This window comes from Dendropsophus ebraccatus, chromosome 1, assembly GCF_027789765.1.
Source record: "Dendropsophus ebraccatus isolate aDenEbr1 chromosome 1, aDenEbr1.pat, whole genome shotgun sequence".
Classification (NCBI taxonomy): Eukaryota; Metazoa; Chordata; class Amphibia; order Anura; family Hylidae; genus Dendropsophus; species Dendropsophus ebraccatus.
In genome coordinates, this window is record NC_091454.1 from 133,913,220 (window position 1) to 133,935,376 (window position 22,157).

General features: G+C 41.1%; 1 protein-coding gene across 1 annotated transcript in view; it reads left to right on the forward strand.

Annotated features, from left to right (window-relative positions):
• Nucleotides 1-22,157, forward strand: part of EXOC4 (exocyst complex component 4) — a 314,927-nt gene that overhangs the window by 36,044 nt on the left and 256,726 nt on the right. The window contains exon 7 of the mRNA XM_069979105.1: nucleotides 1,212-1,386. Within this exon, the coding sequence (XP_069835206.1) occupies nucleotides 1,212-1,386 (175 nt within the window). The remainder of the gene's footprint in view (nucleotides 1-1,211; nucleotides 1,387-22,157) is intronic.

Below are 22,157 nucleotides of genomic sequence, written 5' to 3' on the forward strand. Positions count from 1 at the left end.
GCGTGTGCCCTAGGAGGCGGGGACGCACGCATCGGCCGGCACAGACGGAGACAGGAGTGGGGCGAGGTAAGGCGCCCCCCGAGGCCGAACTGATAGCAGCGCCGGGTCCCTGCACATGGACCCCGACAGCTGAATGGGGCATAGAGAGGTCGCGGTGGCGGCCCGGAGCACGGGACGCCGCCACAGCCGTGACAGACACTGAGGGACACTGAGCATCCCTCTGCCATCATCCTCTCCAGCAGCCACAGCCCGCACAGCTCTGGAAGTCGGGTCGTGACATCACCATTTTATCCAGGAAGTGAAGCCTTGATGCAGTAGTAAGTGCAGGGAAAAAAGCACTTTTTATAAGCATTTCCCGTAATAAGTGTATATTGGGGATTTGTATAACTTTTTGGGGGCAATACAATACTTTAATAAAAATTTTCGCCGGACTTCTCCTTTAACAGCTAGCCAAAGACTATTTGTAAATGCTGCTGTAGCATTAATATTAGTCTTCACTGGATATAAGTGGCTTTACCCAAACCATAAAAAACAGCCCTGTGCTATTATCCACCACATTTTAAAGTAGACATTGCGGTAGGTAGTGTTTAGTGTCTACAACCTATGTTCATCAGTCAGCCTTGAAGATAGTGGAAAGTGATTCATCATCACCTCAGAGTACAGGTTTCCTCTGCTTGAGGCAGCAAGTTGTACACCATTCCATCCAATTCTTTGCATTACACTTGGGGATCTTGGGCTTTTGTGTAGTTGCGTAGCCATGGAGGCCCATTTCACGAAGCTCCCAGTGTACAGTTTTTGTTATCTTCCTTTTTAGAAGCAGTTTGGCACTCTTTAGTGAATTTTGCAGCAGAAGTTAGGTGCCCAACAACTCTGTTCTGTTAGTTTGGGTGGGCTACTGCTTCATTGCATAGCTGTTGTCTGAACACACAGAGTAATTTGACCAGCTAAACCTACACCAACATGCTTGGCTCAGCGGAGTGTGCAGTTTATTTCAGTGAGAAAGTTAAAATAATAAACCACTGTCCAACACTTCTGTACTCTGCATATATTACAGGGGGCAAACCTTCTGACAAGCTGAAATGGTTTGACTCTTGCCGACACTTAAGGAAATAGGCCATTTATGGTAGTGTTTGTCTAAGACTGTTCACAGTAGAGAGATAGTAGATTTGGTTCTATAGTGCTTTCTGTTAACCTGTTGCATTTCTTTTCAGGCTTCTTCTTGAGCTTCTGGAGCTTCTGTTTGATAAGTTCAACGCAGTGGCTTCCGCTCATTCAGTAGTTCTGGGATACCTGCAGGACACAGTTGCTTCTCCTACAAGTCAAGATGGGGACATTAAACTTTATGACATGGCAGAAGTGTGGGTGAAGATTCAAAATGTTATCCAGGTAAGATTTCACATGTTAATCTAGTTTCAGGCTATTTTGGCAGCACTAGGTAACGGTGTTCATATCGCTTTTTTATAATGTAAACAGGTTATCATCTGTCTAGAAAAAGTAGGCAGGGCACGATGAAGTGAGGGTCATCCAACTGCTGGGATCCCTGCCAATCACAAGAGTGGAGCTTCCTTATTCCCTGAGTGAAGCAGCTGGGCCTCTAAAGATAGCTGAGTAAAGCACTTTTCTATCTTTAGAAGTCTGTACAGTCTGTCGCTCTAGTCACTCAGGGGGCAAAGGACCTCTGTTCTCATGATCATAGATGGTCTCCTCCTGTCAGCTAGTTATCACCTATCCTTTCTTAATATTTTAATTACCTGTTTAAAAATGTAAATAGCAGAATATGGATTAACTACTGAATATTCAGGTGCTATTTATACTTTGTTTTAAGGGGTTACTTTAACATCAAGTAAAACAGACATGCTGCAGTAGCATATAACATCCCTTCCCCCAGTTCTGAAACCACAAAAAAATCCATTTGTTATTTGGGTCTTCGTTCTCTATTTTCTGGTTAAGCAGTTTCTTAGTGCTACATTTCCCAGAATACATTGTTTTCCCTCAGTGATCCATCACAGTCCTCTCACCCTGCCTACTCCCCTCCTCAAGGACTCCTTCCTGATCCCTGCCCAAAGGTTTTGCAGAACATCTCATTTTACTGCAGATAATTGCACAGCACCTGCTGCATCACATCCCAATTTGCATCTGTTTTGGCAGCATGCTGTAAACACACCTCTTTCTCACTTAATGTTCCACCAAAGATATGTGTATATGACAGGGATGTAGACAGGAGGAGGTGGATAGAGATAGTGGCTCACTTAGGGGGGCAGGGATAGAGCTCGGACACAAAATCCAGCCAAGCCTCCTTTGACATCAGAGGATGATGTGTTGTCTACAGAGAGAGGGAGGAGTCAGGGAGGTGCACTGTAGACAATACATATTATGTAGTTCTTCTGTTTTGAACTTCCTGTCTGGGGTGAATCATGCAAAAGCACGCTGGTGCCAGTTCTACTTGTGACCACACTATATTAGTAAGTTATATATCTTGCGGTGATATTGTAATTTAAATACAATTTTCTGGTAGCAGAATACCCCTTTAGTAATTCAAATAATTACCTATACAGCCTTAGCCTTATTTTAAACATCTAGAAAATTTAACATAAAGGCAGAAGAAGAAAAATGATGTTTCTTATTCCAAATTGACATATATTCTGCTGCTTGTGCCAGCTAGTTGTCCGATTCCATTGATTTCAATAGAGCTGCATTTTTCAGTCATTTCGATCTGCTAGACTAAATTGCTCTGAGCAGCAATTGTGTTGTGTTATTAGCGTAAAATCACTTAGTGTAACACTTTGCTAAGTTGGAAAAATTATCTTCTAGCATGATTTCATTGGGAAACATGGTCAGTAATGTTAATGCGGCCTCAACTGCAGGAGAGTCCTTTTAATTTGGGCCAGGTTAATGCGTTACCCAGTTTTCTCACTAAGCGTGGCAGTAACTGTTTCTGTAAATGTTTTCCTTTTTTTTTTTTTAATTAAACCCTAATTTGCTTAGAACTGTGTTCCAATGTTCTTAATTAAAGTGATTACTTTTTTCCTCAAGTAATGCACAATGAATACAAATTGCAGGATGCTTTTCAGACAAGCCCAGGTTGTCATTTTTATTATATGCAGCCTCCTTATTCAATTTCTTTCTGAAGATAATTGGCTTTAATGTACTCACCACAGCACAAATCAAGCTTCCTGTGTTATTTATTGCTGCAGTATTGGAGCGTCTGCTTGCTTAGCTTCCATATTTAGAAAGAATGAGTATAAAAATATGCTGCGCCTTAGAAAAGTTATGATTCAAAACAGCAGGAACACCTAGGAAACAGATGTCAGATGCTCTTCATTCTCTTTAAATTCATCATTGTACTCATGTAATGAAATACAAGAGCCTTTCTACTTGTCTTTGGCTGGAATCTTCCCTTTTAAATTAATAGAAAAACCTGCTTTCATCTGGGCGCAGACATTTAACTGCTGTCAGAATGAAAGCTTTTTATCAACATGATGACTGATAATATTTAAATGTACCAAAAGGGCAAATGGCAAAATTATTCCTTCTAGTAGTTTTCAATCATGATTTATAATAAAGACAGATCTAAGTAAGTACACTAGTTGATGGCCATATGAGTATGCAAAGTAGCCCATAGACATCTGTTTTTGTTGGCAGATACTATAGTTCATGGAGAGTTTTGGCAAAAATCTATGAACACTTGGTGTACATGCGCCCAGACAAACACGATGGCTAACCTGTCTTGCCTCAGGAAGAATCTTTTTTGGACATATTTTACAGCTGTTATTTTCCATTTGTGACCTATATTTTGGGTTGTCTTTGGTCATGAAGGGTTTCCAAACCTTTTTTCAACTGACTAATAAATGAAATAAGATTTCTATATTTGGCTTCCTACTCTTGCTGGATCAGTGGTAAGACAGGACACTCTGCTTTTTGTTGCGTTTTTTTTTTTAACACTGGTGATCCTGACTGTGGAGTTTGGATGCTGTCTGTCTGTAATAAGCACTTGACAAGCACAGGAATTTGTAGATTATTTGTTCATGCTTCCAAGAGAAAAAGAGGTTTAAGGGGATGAAGTAGGTTATTGATCTCTATTATTAAGTTTTATATTTCATAGCTTTCGGCAACAGTTTGCACTTTAACACATTTCTGGTGGTTCCGCAAAGCAGTAACATTTAGACATAGAAGATTGTTGGCAGAAAAAGACTACCTGGTCCATCTAGTCTAGTATTTCCTTTCTTATTATCTAGATATAGATATTTGTTTATCCTAGGCATGTTTAAATTCTGTTGTTGTAGATTTACCAACCTTATCTGCTGGAAGTTCAAGTTCTTGTGTTCAGTTTTTTATTAAAAACCCTCCCTCTTGAGGCTTATTTCACCCTTTAACATATTTAAAGGTTACCTATCATTTAAACAAACTTCTGACATGTCATAGCCACCTGTCAGAGGTTTGTATCAGTCAGGGTCTGAGTGCTGAGACCCCCCCCCCCCCAAATCCTTAAAATGAAGGGGTAGACGTGCACAGCAATGCACACACTGTTTCTTTTTCTCTGTCTCAATGCTAAAACAGCAGTCAATGGAATTATAATTGAGCCCTATGGAAATTCTGGTAATCACTGTACCAGAAGTTCCATAGGGCTCCATTATAATCCCGTCCACAGCTACTTTACCAGTGAGACGCAAATACAGCGGCAGAGTATGCAACTCTTTCATTCTAATGATCGGCGGGGGTCTCAGCACCCGGACCCCAACTGATACCAACCTCTGACGTGTCACTATGTCATGTCAGAAGTTTGTTTAATTGATAGCTACCCTTTTGATCATGTCCTTTCTTTCCTCCAGACTAAGAAACTGGGGGAGGGGGGGTTTCCGGCCTCCGTCTACCCCCCCTCCCCCATCCCCCCCCCCCCCCCCCCCCCGCCGTTCTCTGTATTGTGCCCCCTTCGTCTTTTTTGAGTACAGCTACACTGATGCACAGCAACAAGTTATTTTTCCCTAAATATCAAGTCTTCCTTAATATTTTTTATGCTTTAGATGATGCACTATTTTTGTAGCCCAGCTCTGGACCCTTTCAATTTTATTGGATCCTTTTTTTTTTTTTTTTTTTTTCTTTTTTCTTTTCTTTTAAATAGGCAACAGATTCTGGTGGTCCGCATGTGCTCAGCAGTGTCCCGTGACTTTTTAAAAGATTTTAACCATCAAATTCAGCCACGGCAAATACAATTTTGACAATGGAAGTAGTCCAATTATTACTTAATAACACAAGAAAAAAACAGTACTAACTCTTTAGTTCTTTGTTATTTAGCCGCTACGTACTGAAATGTCCTTTTACTAGGGGATCCTGTTTGTAGAGATTAAATTCTGAAATTGCTTCAGTATCGTGATTTTTGCTGCAAGGTAGTGGACTTGCAAGCTGGCATTAACAGCAGAACACCTCCTGCCAGTTTCTTGCAGGCAGAGAGACACTTAATTGCTCAGTGCCTACAGTAACCCTCCTTCTGGATAAACATTGTGTTTCATATGTCTTACCTCCTCATCACTAAGGCTCTCTGTCATTTTGCTTGTGGCAGCCAGGCTGACAGATTGCAGGTCGGACATGCCCTCTTCTCTGCTTTACATGCATGGTGACAGAGCGTTTAATTGTTGCTTGGCTGCAATGAATATTCATGGTTCACAGACCAACACAATTAAGCGCTCAGTTGTCACAACAAAACTCACCGTGGCCTTTTGGTGAATGAGACCTGGTAGAACTATCAATGAGCCCGAGTAATTCAGTGCTTGGGATATATGGAAGGACATACTAGTAAAGCAGCTGGTGCTGGGAATTAAAATGAAAAATAAACTCCTATTAATAAAGTGTACACTGTATGCATAAAATTTGTGTCTGAACACGACATGGAGTCTTAGCTAGGCTGAAACTGTTTAATATAATTAATATAATAAACTTTTAGAACAATATAACATACGATTGATGTCAGAAGTTAGTATTCGTGAGGTTCTTGTTGCAAAAACTTGACCTTTCTTGGAATGTTGAGAGTGGCTACCTGTGTGTTCCTGTGCAGCTGACCTATTCTTTCCTCTATCTCACTGCTGAAGACAGCGAGTCCAGTCTTATCCAAAAACCCTTCAGTGGCACATTATTTCCCTTGGGAGAGACATGGGCAAGAATTTACTATTGTTTTGTATTTTCACACATGCAGATTATGTTGGCTTTTGTTTTTTTCCTTAGTAAATTTTTTAGAAAACATCTATTTCTAGCCTTGTCCCCTTTTTAGTGCCAAAAGCTACAGGCATGTACATATGTTAAGTGTTACCCAAGTAGTGTAGCATTTAGCGTATCTGTCGTTTGCCAAAAACGTACATTCATCTCTTTACAGATTAGCTGTCAACAGATCATAACCAAATAAAAAAAATGACTTCTTTTATATCTGTCATGTTTTCATGACTGTAATGACTGCATCCCATGCTTTCCCTCCCTTCTCTCTCCTCGTGATACTTTATATATGAATAACTATTTAAGTTTTAACCCCCTATTTTTTATTTGTGGACTTTTTCTTTTTTAACAGGTACATCAGCGATTTTTTTTTTTTTTTCTTTTAAATCAACTGGTCTCTGACTTGAGATTTTTTAAATAGAAGTAAATAACACACTTTCTGGCACCAGTTGTTTTGAACGTTTTTTTTTGTTGTTGTTCTTGTTGTTGTTGAAGTACCCCTTGAATGGGTTCATCAACTTTAACCAACAAAACACAACAATCATTGAGCTCAGGAAGGTCAGCAAAAAAAATCCAATGGAGTACTTTCCCCCCCTATAAAATTTGAATATGCAAGAAAGGGGTCAGTGGAGCCTTGGTTGCTCGTTTCAAAACATGGGAATAGTCAGATACCTCTTCAGGGAAGGAAACCTGTCACCAAGCGGTGCCTCCCAGTGGGGGGGACCATCACCCTGATACGTTTTGTTATATGCACTTTAGCAAGTATTGCTCAGGCATCCCTTAAAAACTTTGTTTTCAGCACCGTGCCATTCTACAAAAAAAATGGTGTCACACTAGAAACAAATGTATAAATGAATAAAGAAAAGCACACAGCTTAAGCATTTCAATGCCGTTTCAGTTCTGTAATTTAATTTACCAGTTTTACCCTATGACAGGCCACTTTTTTTACAATGGTTTTGTGAGGATCTGTAAGCCAATAGACAATATAATGTGCTATTATGTTGTTACTGCCTTCTAATATCCTAGATTGCTTTCATCATGTTCTTCAAAGGTATTAGTAAAAATCAGCTCGCTTGGGTCTCTGCTGTTTATTTCTTCAGAGAAACTGTTAGCACAGCTTGTAATGGCACACTGCCTGATCTCTCCTGTAAAGTATACGGCAGCTAGCCCGCCATTCTGGCATTAGACCACTTCAAGTATTGACACCTAACAAGATCCCTTTCAACCTCTAAAGGGGTCGTTCTCATCCCTTTTAGTATTATCTCCAGTGCTTTAGATACTCTTATGTTTGGTCACAGATATCCAGGTTTTGGTGCATAAAAGGCCCTATAATCGCATAAGCTGAGCAGCAGGCTCACCATGGGATTAAGCTTTGCTTCTAGACGCTGAAAAGTACATCTGATCTTTTCCTTGCAGACTTTAGTACAGCAAAGGATGAATATAATGTTTGATGCGCCTAGTGCAATCCCAGGTTACTTGCATCATCATTGTATTAGGTGTAAACGTTTTGGTGTTAAAAAGTCAATTAGTCATGGAGGTTTTGTGATTGATACAGTGGCCAGGCATATAGAAAGACATATATTTGCTTTAGCTGTTTACCATGCTACTTTATTGACGTGCCCTTTTATCTTTCAAGTTTTGGTATATTTATAAGAAAACTGCATTCTTTGTAATTGACTAGTACCATGCTGTCAGTGAGCTGGTACAATTTTTATATGGCTTTGCTCCTTGAACTTAAAACATTTTCTGGATTATTGATAATCAATATAGTGGAGCAAGGACATCCATACCATACAGCTGCTATAGAGCCATTGGGGTAAGGGCTTCAGATTTTCTTACATCTAGTAAAGTTTTATGTAACACGGAAAACAAACTGCTATTAATTTTGACTGCAGCTCAGATTTTACACAGGCTTGTCTATTTAGCCTAACCTCTATAGTATGGATAGGCCATTTAACAGAAATGTCCTGCGATTCCTTAAAGAGGAACTATTAGCAGGTTAGACGAATCTACCCTCCCTAGTGCGCACAGGGCACTGAGGATGAGGGTATGTTTGTTACCTTCATCCCCTGCACCTTTCCCATGCTGTTAGTTGTGAAATCCTCAGCTCAGAAAGCTGTTAAAAGCACTGGGGGTGGGCCTACTGCCTCCCCAAGCATCAATCTGGCTTACCAACTAACAGCACAGGAAAGAAAGGTGCAGGGGATGAAGGTAACAAACATACCCTCATCCTCAGTGCCCTGTGCGCACTAGGGAGCTATCAGCAGGTTAGATTCTTCTAAACTGTGGATAGTTCCTCCTTAGAGGTGCTGAAATGTTGGTCGCCCTGACAGGAAGACAAATAGTTGCTATGTAGCCTGTAGAAATTAAATGTAAAGGACTGCAAAATGAGAACTAAAAATATTTTATTTATAGTTGTCCCAAATATATATATTTTTTTAATTAAATAAATGTGTGTATTTTGTGAAGAGATTATAGCACAGGAGCCCAGTGTATAAATCTGTTCTTGGTAATTCTTAAGAAATGTGCTCAGCCAAATGTGTTTGAGAAGAAGATGTAATTCCTGAGCGTGGGAGGCTGTTCATGGAACATTTTACTTTTAGGTGCACAATGACTTTATGTTTGGACTTTGACCGTATCTTTCTTTAGACGTTTTTACACATGCTCTTATTAGGCTTCTGCTTTGGGGAATGGAATCATTAGGTTAAGGCAAACTTTTGCTCATTCCGTAAAAAAAATGCGTATTTGGGCAATTATAAATGGCTGGAAGCTGCTCTTATAGAGTGCCTGCAGCAGAACAGTCAGATATAATAGGTCCCTATATTTCTTATGACTTGAGGGAGGATCAGAGTGAAGCTAACTTCAGACTACACCAAAAGTGTAAGATACAGCATAGGTGAATGTGGGGAAGAATAAAGCTTTGCTTGTTATAGTGAAATCTGTCTGCCGCAGAAGCTCTCAAGGTCGTGTCTGCCAACAATGACCTTGGTTTTTTTTTCATCTTACAAAGTTGGGCATTTTTTTCCCCTCCTCCTTCTACCTCTTTGATGTACTGCTATTACAGTGAGCATAACTAGTCTGGAAGGACAGAGTGGGATTTTATTTTATTTTTAGTTTTAGGTTCTCTGCTTGGAGTAGAAACATAAGTGAGTTACATACTATCTTTCGTCATTTTGTATTATAACTTTATTGCCATCACCTTATTATAATACATGTATTCATGTCAATTTTCCATAAATGTGTATGCAATATCATAATTATTATATAATCATCACAATGATGAATAGTGCTGCATGTCAATGATTCGTCTGTAGAATGTTCCTTCTCCTTTACCGACCGTTGATTCATGTGTAGTTCTCCTTGTTTTTTAACCTTTTCATAACCAGCAGTATTTTGGACTTTAATTACAAGAGCATAACTTCACCTGTTTGGAATTCTGCATTCTGAAGTTGAGGGCAAATGTACACTGGGCGATTTATCTGTAACATGCATTCCTAGGAACACTTACCCAATAAACTGCCTGTGTAAAAGGGCCAGTCCTCAGCCGAGCAAGCAGACGTCTGCTCTTTGGCTGATTTTCATCTTTTGCAACCAGTAAAATTGTTGTCTTAACAGGAGATGTGCAGCTGATGACAATGAATTTAAATAGCCGCAAGATTAATAATGCTTTGTAAAGGCCCTGCAAGCGAGCATTGGTCAACTCGGCCAAATATTGGGTTATGTAAAAAGGCCCTTAGGGCACAGACATGTTCCGAATATACGGTCTGTAGGCAGCCTGTATGCCCAGACTATCGGCTGTGTCAGTATGGGAGCACTGAGCTTTTAACAGTTTCGAAGTTCCGACAGTCCAGTCCATGACAGTCTGCTTGTGGAATATATGTACGGAGCGTGTGAATCCAGGATAGAAGAGCTCCAATATAGCAACAGAATTGCAAATATAATAATACAGCTTATTCAGAGCTAGGAACCTCACAACGCAATCTATTTGCAGCATAGCCTGGCAACGGTGAAATGACCCTTAAGTACATCACCCATAATACCCATAGAATTCTATTCATGTTTCTGTGCCACAATTACGCTGATTATGAATCTGTAGATCTACTGACAGTGTGAACAGCCCGGGAGAAATTATTGTGCCCTAAATATGTCCATAATTGCATTTCTGAAATTATGGACCAATGGAATGTGTGAATGTAGCCGGAGGCTATGTTCACCTACTGTATAAACAACCACTACACCGCATGAACGGCCATTGTTTAACACTATGTACGGACAGAATGAATCATTATGATCTGTGTTTTTTGCCGTAGGTAGTGTTAAACAACGGCTGTTCACGCAGAACAAACGTTTACACAGCGTGTGAAAATAGCCTGAACTTGATACCTAACAGAAGCACTCCTCCAATTCAATGCTGACAAGGGTGATCAGAGTGCAGGTCACAAGAACAAAGTAGTTTTGCCATTTAAAGTGCAAAATTAATTTAAAACTAGAAAAATATATAGTAAAAACATGCTGTTGGGGCATTGTGTGTGTGTGTATATGTGTATGTATATATAATATATATATATATATTATATAGTCCTTGTGACCTGGTAGTAGTCTGTTTTGGATTCCCTGGAGGAATTGTACAGGAGGAGCTGTGGTTTGCTGTTGCTAAGTTGGGTACTCTTATGTGTTATGGAGTGTTGTGCTTCCTCTCATTGCACAATAGCGTGTTGTTAAGATTTGCCAAAATTTCCGCTACTTTGCTGCTCCTATTTGTGTGTTCTGGAACTACTCCTGATGATGGTTAAAAATACTGACCAAAAATTTTAAATAGCTGCACAAACGATAAAGAGTGCATCCTTGCTGCAAGATGAATTGTGCCTTCTACAGGCACTGCAAGCGAGCACCAATCTTGCTAGCCCCATATCCCCACGGGATGTGTAAAAAAAAACAAAAAAAACTTACTCCCCTCAGTCTGTTATCGCTTGGAACAGGTAAACAACTTTCTGGGCTCACTCTATCTTGTCCCGTATCAAGGTCTGAAGGAATGGCACTAGTGCAAAACTAGTTTCCATTCTTGTCCTTATTAAATTATGTTCAGAGTGCTTACTTTATACCAGTAGGCTCTCTTATTATTTTTTCTTTTTCTTTTTTTTTTTATACAGTTTTGTAAAGCGGCATATTTGTAATGTGCATTGTGCTTACTAATGTACCTGAAATCAAAGAAATAATTGTCTGTGTTTTGTTACCTCAGCCGAGTTTCTTATCATAACCTCTAGGCAAGAGTCAGAGCATTTCCTTTCTAGGGCAGCTCCGTGAAGCTAATGAGACAGGGTGCCAAAATAAGTCAATTTAACAAGCTCCCCTCAAGTAAATAAAGCGATAAACATTGGGATTTTTTTTCTATTTGCCTCTTTACTTCTGAAGCTAATGCAGCGGAATAACGTCCATTACACAAAACAAAGAAGATGCTCCATTAGAAGCAGTTTGTCAGCAGCACTTGTGACAGGAGCAATCTCCTACAAATAGTATCCTTACGAGTGTACATTCTTCTAATAAGACATAACTAGCAACATACAAACAGAAGGCAAGAACAGTAAAATGAATAATTTTTTCTAAAATAATTACAGCCAACAATAGCCTTAGCCTTGTTCATAGAGCAGAGATTCTGTTCTTCCTTTCACTCTTCCTGTTGAATTCAAGCCCGTATAGTACTGTCCAAATGTAAGGGTACTATTACACGTAGCAATTATTGTCTGTACTTGGCCTATTGCCAGTCATTTCAGACAATAATCTATTTGTGTATTAGTTCATGCTAAAAGGCAACGATTAGCAGACATGCACATTGTTGGCTGATCGCTGCCTTTCTGCATGAATCATTTAGCTGATAACGATAGCAATGATCTGCTGTCACACCGTGTAATAGAAGCGCCATCGCTGTCTTCTAAGGGCTACTTTAGATCATCCTGGCAGCCCCCTAGTAGCTCCCCGCAGCGTTTAATAGCGCCGACAGCAAGAGGGGAATTAGCGGGAAAGATCGTCAGTAAGGCTCTGTTCACATGGAGTAAAACTGGTGGAATCCCGCCAGCTTCAGTGTCATACTGGGATCCTGTGGGCCTCCTATAGCCTCCCATAGCCTCCTAGTATGAAACTGAAGCTGGCCGGATTCCACAGCGGATAATTCCGCCACAGAATTCTGCCAGTTTTACTCCAAACTGAGCCAATGTCTACAACCATATCCAGTGACAATTCCTTCATTATGGACATTTGACAAAAATTTATTTTGTATCTCTTTCTGTATTTGTAAGGCTGGGTTTACATGTGTCCGGTGTCCCGCTACCATCCTAGATGGGAATCGAGATGCCAGCCGCTCCTAGGCTAAAATGGGGGACAGCACCAGACCTATTGACCATCCAGCATATTCGTCCTCCATAGATTTGATGGGTCAAAAAATGTTGTAAGCAGAGTTTTTTAACAGACTCCTGCACACTGGATGGCAAATATACCAGATGATATGTGAACAAGGCTTTAAAGGGGTAGTGCGGCGGCTGCACAAAAACCAAACAGACACACGAAATAAATAAAATATACTTGCCATCCCACTGATGAGGATCACTGTTCAAATTTCCCGCCGTTCGCGCCCCCGCCATCTTTGGGCGCCGTCCTCGATTCCAGGTCTGGGTGCGAAAATGCACACCAGCAGCCTTTTCATTAGCTGGAGCGCATCACATGGCTTCCAGCAAGCTCAGCCAATGTGCACCAGCACATTCACTGCTGTGGAAGACAGCGGAAAAATGAAAACCCCGAACTACCCCTTTAATTTTATATATGTTTCCATGTACAAATCATGAATTCATGAATTCCCATTGTTGCTAATATATGAGAAAATATTTTGTTACTGAAAGAGTAGTAGATGCTTGGGGCAATCTTTTAGTGGCTTTTAGGTTGGTGAAAACTGCTCCCCTTCCCTATCTTTTCTGCCCTTAACCCCCCACCAGCAAGTGAAGTAAACTCATTCTTACCCAATGACTGTTGACTCCAGGCTGCTCTGTGGCAGCCATTTTATGACAATGACATCATCAAGAGGGACGCAGGTCTAAGCTCTGTTAAGCCAGCCTCTCTTTGTCAGACAACTCAGGTTGCTCAGCTCTGATTGGATGAGCAAGCTGGAAGCCATCTAACCGTTTTACAGAGTCAGTTAGACATCTTAGAAGACAAAGTGCAACATGGGAAAGCCTAAATCAGGAAGTGAAGAAAAAAATGAAGACACCAACTGGAGCTTCAGGGACCTGTTTTTTTTTTTTTTGTTTTTTTTTTTTTACAGCTCCGGGGTACCCCTTCAATTCAAACATGCATGGGATAAACCCATAGCTATTCTATATCTATCCTAACAGTTGCCTTTGCTTTTTTTATACAGTGCCACAATCAGTGTATAGTTTATTGTTTTGCTGCCTTCTGGTTTCCAGCAATTATTCCTAAGAGTGGACACCAGCACCAAATGAAAATGCAAATGAATGGCTAGCAAGCCATCGTGGCATGAATGCCAGTGATTCACTGCAAGTACGGTTAACTTGCAGCCAATCGCAGCTGAGCACAGTTATGACGCGGCAGAGGGGGGCCGGCATGAGGGATGGCAGGAGCGGGTCAGCCGGCCTCCCGAAGATTACATCACTGTCAGAAGAAATGCGGACGGGGGTCGACACGAATCGGGTACTGTATGTATAATGCACTACACTTCCGGGTCCACGGGCGGGGGTCGGGGAACACGGGGAAGGGGGCCATTCACATACATAACATACATTAAAAAGTTGTATAACTTTGTAATGTGTGTTATTTTGTGAATAATTTCTTAGTGCCGCACTACCCCTTTAAGGCTCTACTTTGTAGATGGTAGAAGTTAACTGCTGAAATGTTCTGGAATCCAGCAAGCACACAACCAAACAGCTGCTTATATGGTACCTGAACCTGCTGATATGGACCTTTTAGAGGAAGACAAGCAGATTCCAGCACAGCTCTTCTTACCTTAATCAGTGGTGCTGTTTTTGGTTATATGTTAATGAGCTGGTTTGGTGCCCTAGGAACATTCCCCAGCCCCTCAATGTACCGCCTCACCTGTCAGCGTGTCCTATGGCTCCTACTTATGCATATTTATATTTGTGTAAGTAGTGTTGTGTCCCTCTCCAGATCTTGTGCACTAACAGTGCCCGTACACTAGTGCTAGTGTTACTGCTCGAGCAAAAGATCTGGGCAAAGGAGGGAGACAATACCACGGATGAAGATAAGAAGAGCTGCGCTGGAATCTGCTTGTCTTCCTGTAAAGGTACATGCTTGTCTTCCTCTTAAAGTGTCACTGTCGTGAAATTTTTTTTTGCAGAAATCAATAGTCCAGGCGATTTTAAGAAACTTTGTAATTGGGTTTATTATCCGAAAAATGCATTTTTATCATGAAAAAGCAGTTTGAAGCTCTCCCCCCTGTCTTCATTGTTCTCCTATGGAGAGAGCTAAAGAAAAGACCAAAACAGGACAACAAAGAGTTAATCTACAAATATCTCACCCTTATCTTCTTGGACAGTCACCAGTGACCTGTCAGAGCTCGGATTACAGCTGTCACCCAGCTCCGTGCCTGTAATCCTCTGTTATCTGCTTTCTGCTGCCGGCTAACTCCCTCCTTCCTCCTCCCCCCTCCCCTCTCCCTAGAGCAGACAGGGGACGTCTCCTGCAACAAGTCACAATTTTCAGATTTTTTGGAGTGGATGAAAAAGAGGAAGGAGGGGGGGACCTGGGAAAAGGCTTTTTACATGCAGATAATGGCAGATTTGGCTAATAAACCCAATTACAAAGTTTCTTAAAATCGCCTGGACTATTGATTTCTGCAAAAAAAAAAATACGACAGTGACTCTTTAAGGTTAGTATATCCAAACCTGCTGATAGTTTACCTTTAAAAGTGTCAATGACTTGAAGGGGAAACTACCTGCAAAAGGTGGCATTAGAGTTCTGCTTTTCATATCTTAATCCAAAATTTCCAGGGGCTGTCTCTACACAGCTTAATGGCGCTTTCCTCAAGGAGAAACATTACCTGTTTTGTTCCATACCTGGCAGTTTTTACACAGACTACTACATTTACACATTAGCCGACCAACATTTACAGCTCAACAGAACAAAAACAGTTCAGCTCCAGTGACATCAGGCAGCTCTTAACATCACACTAAACTTTCTATACGAAAACAAGAAGAGGGTCATTGCTAACCCCAGCCGTGATCTCCAGTGTCCTTCCATTAACAACCCGTGCTTCTGAGCGTTTATTTTGTCCTCAATGTGCCTGGACTGAATTGTGTTGCTCAATGATACAGAATGAAATTTTGCTGAAAAATATTACTCTATCCCAGGTTCTTGTTAACACCAGAGGGCTTTTCCTTAATCTGAATTCCTTCACATGGGGTCTCACAGTTTTTCATTTTCCGCTTACTTTTTGGCAACTTTTTTTTGTTTAATTTTTTTTATACCACTCACTGAGCCAGATATAGTTTCATGTAGATTTTATGTTAGCTTGCTGATTACACACTGCGTATTTTACCTTCATACCAGCAGGCGTGAACACACGCCTCGTAAATACAATGGGGGCTGCATCATCAGCTTTTACCTTAAACTGTCAGAGGCCATTCTGACACATGATTTAATCATTGATCAGGTTGTCTTGGCGCAATGTCAGGACAACATGTAAAAAGTTATTACAGATTACATTAACACTTTTTTACACTTAAAGATTAATGTTGGCCAAACCTAATGCTTATCTTAACTTTTAGAAGTCTGGCAACCTTTTTTTATTAAAGTATTGTTTTGCCCCCTCCAAAAGTTATACAAATCACCAATATACAATTATTATGGGTAATGTACATAAAGTGCTTATTTTCCCTGCACTTCTGCATCAAGCCTTGACTTCCTGGATAAAATGGTGATGTCACGACCCGACTCCTAGAGCTGTGCGGGCTGTGGCTGCTGGAGAGGATGATGGCAGGGAGATGCTCTGTGTCCCTCAGTGTCCCCCTGCTATCATCCTCTCAAGCAGCCACAGCCCGCACAGCTCTAGGAGTCGGGTCGTGACATCACTATTTTATCCAGGAAGTGAAGCCTTGATGCAGTAGTTAGTGGCCAATGTGACACTGCAAGATGTCAGATAGGGATGTAGTAAATAAGGTAAATTAAAAAAAATTCTAAACATTGTGGATACAGGGTGTTTTCACCCTTGGTTTTACATGGGAAAAACATAATTTCTACCAAACTAATGGGAAATAAAGCCTAGCAAAATCTTCACACAGCTTATGTTTATTTCATGACTTCATTATTGTAGCGTCTCTAAACTTTTAAAAATTAGAATGCTGGACTATAGCTGTCACAACCAAATAACCATAACACAGAACGTGAAGCAATGAAGCAATGATGTGATTTAAAATGAATTTGTATATATGCCTCCTAAATTTCAGAATATCTAAATGGCTAGAAATTATGTCCGCATGCTAAATAAAATATAGCTCATCTACTCTTCTCCAATTTCTGTTAAATTGGAGACCGAAACGGCCAGATAAGATTAATTCACCTATGTCACTTGACATAACTGCATTACTTATTGACTGTATTGTCCTAGCAATATTTTATCTATTTGTGTTTTTCTTTAGTATGCTGAATGTTTACGCGTTTAGAATTTTACGTTTGTGAATAAAGAGCATAGCCATATTTTTGCATCAAAAATGTTGTGTGAACATAGCCCTAGAGTTTCTACATTACCCAAATTTTTTGTGCACTTTACATTGGTTTGTTAGGTGGCCTGTGTTTTTCGATAGTACAGTGCTTCATATTCACTGTAGTCAAGGTAGAATTCACGAGTGCCTGCACTGTCTGTGTAAGGGTTAATGATTGAAATAATCTTATTAAGTGAACATTGAAGACATCGCCTGAAGCATTTCAGTAGAGTTTATGGTGCTTAAGCAATTAAATGCCCTCTCCCAGAGTTTGCTAAAGTGCTTCTATCAAGCAAAAGGTTTTAATTTTTGTTTTCATTGAGTTAAGAAACATTAGCAAATCTACATTAATGGTGTTTCTAATTGTACAATTGGCATTGCTAATGGATTTAATTCTGCTGGCAGCTATTTCATTACCTAAATTACCCTTAAAGCTCTTCTGGTAATGTTTTGCCTTTTTTACAGTATCAAGGTAGCTTGTTTAGTTGTTAACTCTAATGTTGGGACTTTCACAGCTAAACTTTATTTCTTCTGCCCATCCATCTGTGATGAGCAGCCATTCAGTTTATAGCCAATCCTGATTTCTTGGATGTTTTCTGCTCAAATGGGGATACTTTAAGTGCAAGAAAAAATGTTCCAACAAGTCATAATATATCTGTGATATTCTATGGGATTTTGTAAAAGTGGATCATTAGTGATTGACTTAATCTATGGGTCAAGAGATTTCTACCTCCTATACCTTACAGGTTATTAGACCATTATGCTGTTACACTTTTGTCACCTCTAACCAGGGCTGTGGAGTCAGAACTCGTTTTGGACGGAGTTAATGTACCAACTCCGACTCCAGCTTTAAAAAAGAAAATCTTTCAGAATTTTTTAATAGAATTTTCATATGAATTTTTTAAATGTTCCTCAGCAATATATTTTATGTTATATCTATCTAAGGAGCTTATTTATGAAAAAACAAAAAAAAAAACACTTTCCTACATAAATTTAGTTAGAAATGGTAAAGCATTTCCCCATGTATCAGTAATAAAGCACTGGCCCTATTAGATGAAGGTGGTCGGGGAGGTGTTGTCGGTCACTATTTGGCAGTTTATTTCTGAGCTGGAAGAGTCCATTTTGTGTGTGTGTGTCCGGGGGGGGGGGGGGGGGGGGGCAGGGGGCGCTGTGCTGTTCTCTTCCTGGATGCTGAATGATGATGATGATATACATAAGCAGCAGTATAATATGAAGATATCCTGTGTAATATGGAGGAGGAGAAGCCATAAGTAGTGTAGCAGTAAACTCTGTCCTCAGTGCGGAAGAAGACTTTGTGTTTCTTTTAAGTGTGCTATGGCTGCAGCAGGCTGAGTGTTTGTTTGAGAGAGAGGCAGAAATTTAAAAAATTAAAGGGGTATTCTAAGAAACAGTGCATAGGGACAGGGAGTGGAGGGATCATAATAAAGAAGTCATGTTTACCTGCCTCTGTGTCCACGCAGTGCAGCGTCACCACTCATGGTCCTCCGGGGCTTCCAATCCTGTGATGTAACAACCCCATGTAGAAATGCCAACTCAGCCAATCAGTGAGTAATGCGGGACACAGCTGTAGTCACTGACTGGCTGAGCGGGTAGTTCCAGTGGAGCCGCAATGACTCAGGAGCGCAGAGGCTGACAGAGAGCTGATGAATCTGGGCCTATTGGCCCTATTCCACGGAACGATTATCGTTAGTTTTCGGACGATATCGACCGCTACGGACGATAATCGTTCCGTGGAATAGAGTGCAACGATCAGCCGACATCGTTCATGTCGGCTGATCGTTGCAGTCGCTTGTTTTTCAACATGTTGAAAAACAAGCGACTGATATAGCAGCGATCTGCTGCCTTCGCTCCGTTGAATAGGAGCATCGGCAGCAGACGCTGCTATATCCTATGGGCTGCCCGGACGATCAGCGATCCTCCGAGCAGCCCCCCCGCAGCTCCCCGCCGCCCCTCCCGCACTCACCCGCTCGCTGCAGCCGCGTTGAGTAGCGGCGGCAGCGAGCGGCGAACGAGGAGCAAACGAGCGCTAATAGCGCTCGTTTGCTCCTCTAAAACGACCCGTGGAATAGGGCCATAAGGCTGACCTGTATATCATTATGGCTGACCCCTGTATCACAGGTCTCTGGCACTGTTAGCAGTTTTTATTTGTGTATGGTGAATATTTAGTTTGAAACATAGAAGATTGTCAACAGAAAAAGACCATCTGCTCCATCTAGTCTAGTTCTAAGTTGTTCAGGACATGGAGGCTGAAGACCAGCTGCACCCACTGCACACACAGGACAATCTGCTTTATATATTTCAGGATCATGTAGGACATTACACAGAAGCTGTTGAGCCAGATCTTCTTTACACCAGTGTGATGCCCCCCCTTGTGTCTGATTTGCCATTTTATGCTGGAGTTGGAGTGTGAGTCGTGGCTTACCAACTCCACAGCCCCGCCTATACCATTCTCATGTTTTATCTCCACAAGTAACATTAAAGGGGTTTTCTTTGATTTTTATGTTAATAGCCTATTCTTACGGCATGCCATCAATATCAGTTCAGCTGGGTGCTGTAACACCAGGTACAGCCACTACCAAATGTATAGAGCCATGCCAGATTGCTAGCTCACTGCCAGTTGGAGGGGGTGTCAGGAGTTGGGTGCCAACTCACTGAAAAAAAAGAAACACTAAACATCTGAATTCTTAATTACTAAATAAATGTAAAATACCTCAAGTTCCATTACTTATTTATGTAGCAGTCTACTGGTAAAGGCAGCAGAAAAGTAAAGGAGAGACTTGTAACATATAGCTGTGCTCTTAAAAGATCACCAGCGCAAACCTTCGACCATAACATGGGCTTGATATCTGACTGTTAGTCCGAGCTTGGTACTCGTTTGAGTATTAGGGTACTCTATGGTACTCATTACTCGGACGAGCATCTCTCGATACTCGAGAAAATCTCATCATCCGTTTCCTGTAAGTTTGAGCGCTATTTCTCAGCCAATAAACATGCAGGAGACCCATACATGTCAATAGCAGCGATTGGTTGGCCAGATCAGATGACCCTGTATATAAAAATCGTGGCTGGAAGTGGTCGCTTCAGACGTATGCTGGAAGAGATTAGGGACAGAGCTGCTGCTGGTCAGGGAGAGTGTTAGGGAGGGAATTAGCATTCCAGTAGGCAGGGAATACTAGCAAAACAACCAAACAGCCCTTGTAAGGGCTTCAAATTGTTTTTAAATTGTATTACTCCAGACTGCTGGCTGGGACTTGCAGTGCAGCTACCACGATTTTAGCAGCACACTGTGGTGATCGGCTGCTGGCAGAAAGGGGACATTAGGTGTTGCACACAGAACCCTAATAAGTGCTCAGCACTATTTCATTGGGCCCTCTACTATATGTTCTGATTTGTAATAAAATATGTAATTTTATTAGTGTGTGGTTATTTTTAAAAAAATATATATATTTTTATGGAATATCTATTTTAAATCAAGTTGTGTAATGTATCATGATAAATAAAGATTTTGGTATTATTCAGACTCTATGCCCATAGGTGTTTTGTATCCATTCTGTTGGTGGGTTGTTCTGGTTGTATGGTGGAGTGACGCCCGGGGTTGCAGTACATTTCTGTGCCCTATATATTTATACAGGGTTATTGTGTTTTATCTACCAGTGAGCCTTTTTGTGTATATACAATGTTCTGATTTCTGTATTTCTTACGCAGGCCATATCTAAGTTCACTACTGCTTGCTCAGTGCAAAGGGGGTGTTACAGTGTGTATTGGTGTAGCCACCACCAGATTGTATCTCACAACCCCCCCCCAAAAAAAAACTGTTAGGACCACTAGTATATTTCCAGATTTCTGTCTTTCTTACTCAAGCCATATTTAAGTTCACTACTGCTTGGTTCTCTGTGTGCTCAATGCCATGCTGTGTCTGGCCTAATTTTTGGGAGGCTCACTTGCTTCCTTAATCACTTTTAATGGTTCTCTGTGTCCTGACTGCCATGCTCTGACGTCACTACGTCTGCGGAGGAGCGGGACTGGTTGCTGGGGGCCCGCCGATTGCGTCCCCGACAAACCAGCCAGCTGTGTTATCTTTTTTTTTTTTTTGTAGCCGTGGCCAGGGCCTCACCACCCCCGGTCAATCATCATCAGGTGTACCCTTGATGGTGACTGACAGCTGGCCTAGCCAGTTAGCTGTCAGCACCTAGGTTCGTGTCCACTATAAATCCCAGCCCCTGTCCTCACTCCAATTTTTTGGGAGGCTTTTAATGGTTCTCTGTGTGCTCACTGCCATGCTGTGTCTGGCCTAATTTTTGAAAGGCTCACTGACTACTGCTTCTACCTTGGTCACTCTGTCCTCACCCCCATGCTGTGTCAGGCTAAATTTTGGGGTGGTTTGTATGCTACCTCTGTTTTTAATGGTTCTCTGTGTATTCACAGCCATGCTGTGTCAGGAAAGGTTTTTGAGTGGTTCATCATATGCTACCTTTTGTTTTAAGGGTTCTCTGTGTTCTCATTGCCATGCTGTGGCCGGCTGAGTTTTTGGGTGGTCCATATGCTTATCTCTGTTTTATCCAGGCTGTTGCCCAGAATTTGGGATAATGGTGCGATAAGGCAGCCTCAGAGGCATGCATACATGCTGCCCCTGCTGTTTCCTGTGCCTTTCCGTTGTGTTTCCATCATTTTCTGAGGTTGACAGGTTTTCACATGACCTTCCCTCTACCGAATGGGGTTCGTTACTCGAAACGAGCACTCGTTACTTCTCAAATGGCCTTCTCAACCACCCTTGAAGCCTAATGTATCGCTGCTAGATATGCATCCCCCTGCTTCTGCACCTCTTCTTGTTACCAGATGCATGCATGAATTTTAGAAGTCCTGTTACAGTTTTGCTTTTGTAATGTTTCTTGTGTTATGGGTTACTGTGTAATTACTTGCACTTTTTTTTTCTTTTTTCTTTCTTTTTTTCAAATTAATTTTTTTTAACCCACAGTTGTCAGATTCTTGCTAAACTAGCACACTATTTTACTCTCTGTACTGCTGCTTGCTTCAGCATACCATACGTTTACTTTCAACATGTTAACCATGAAGCACTGCTATACCTAATAGGGTGGTTTTAGGAATGTTGTAATTTAATCTAAAACAGATTGATAGGTTTGATTTGTGTATTCCTTTATAGAGATTGCAATCCTTAGTTACTAGGACAGAGTTGGGGAAACATTAAATGTGTTA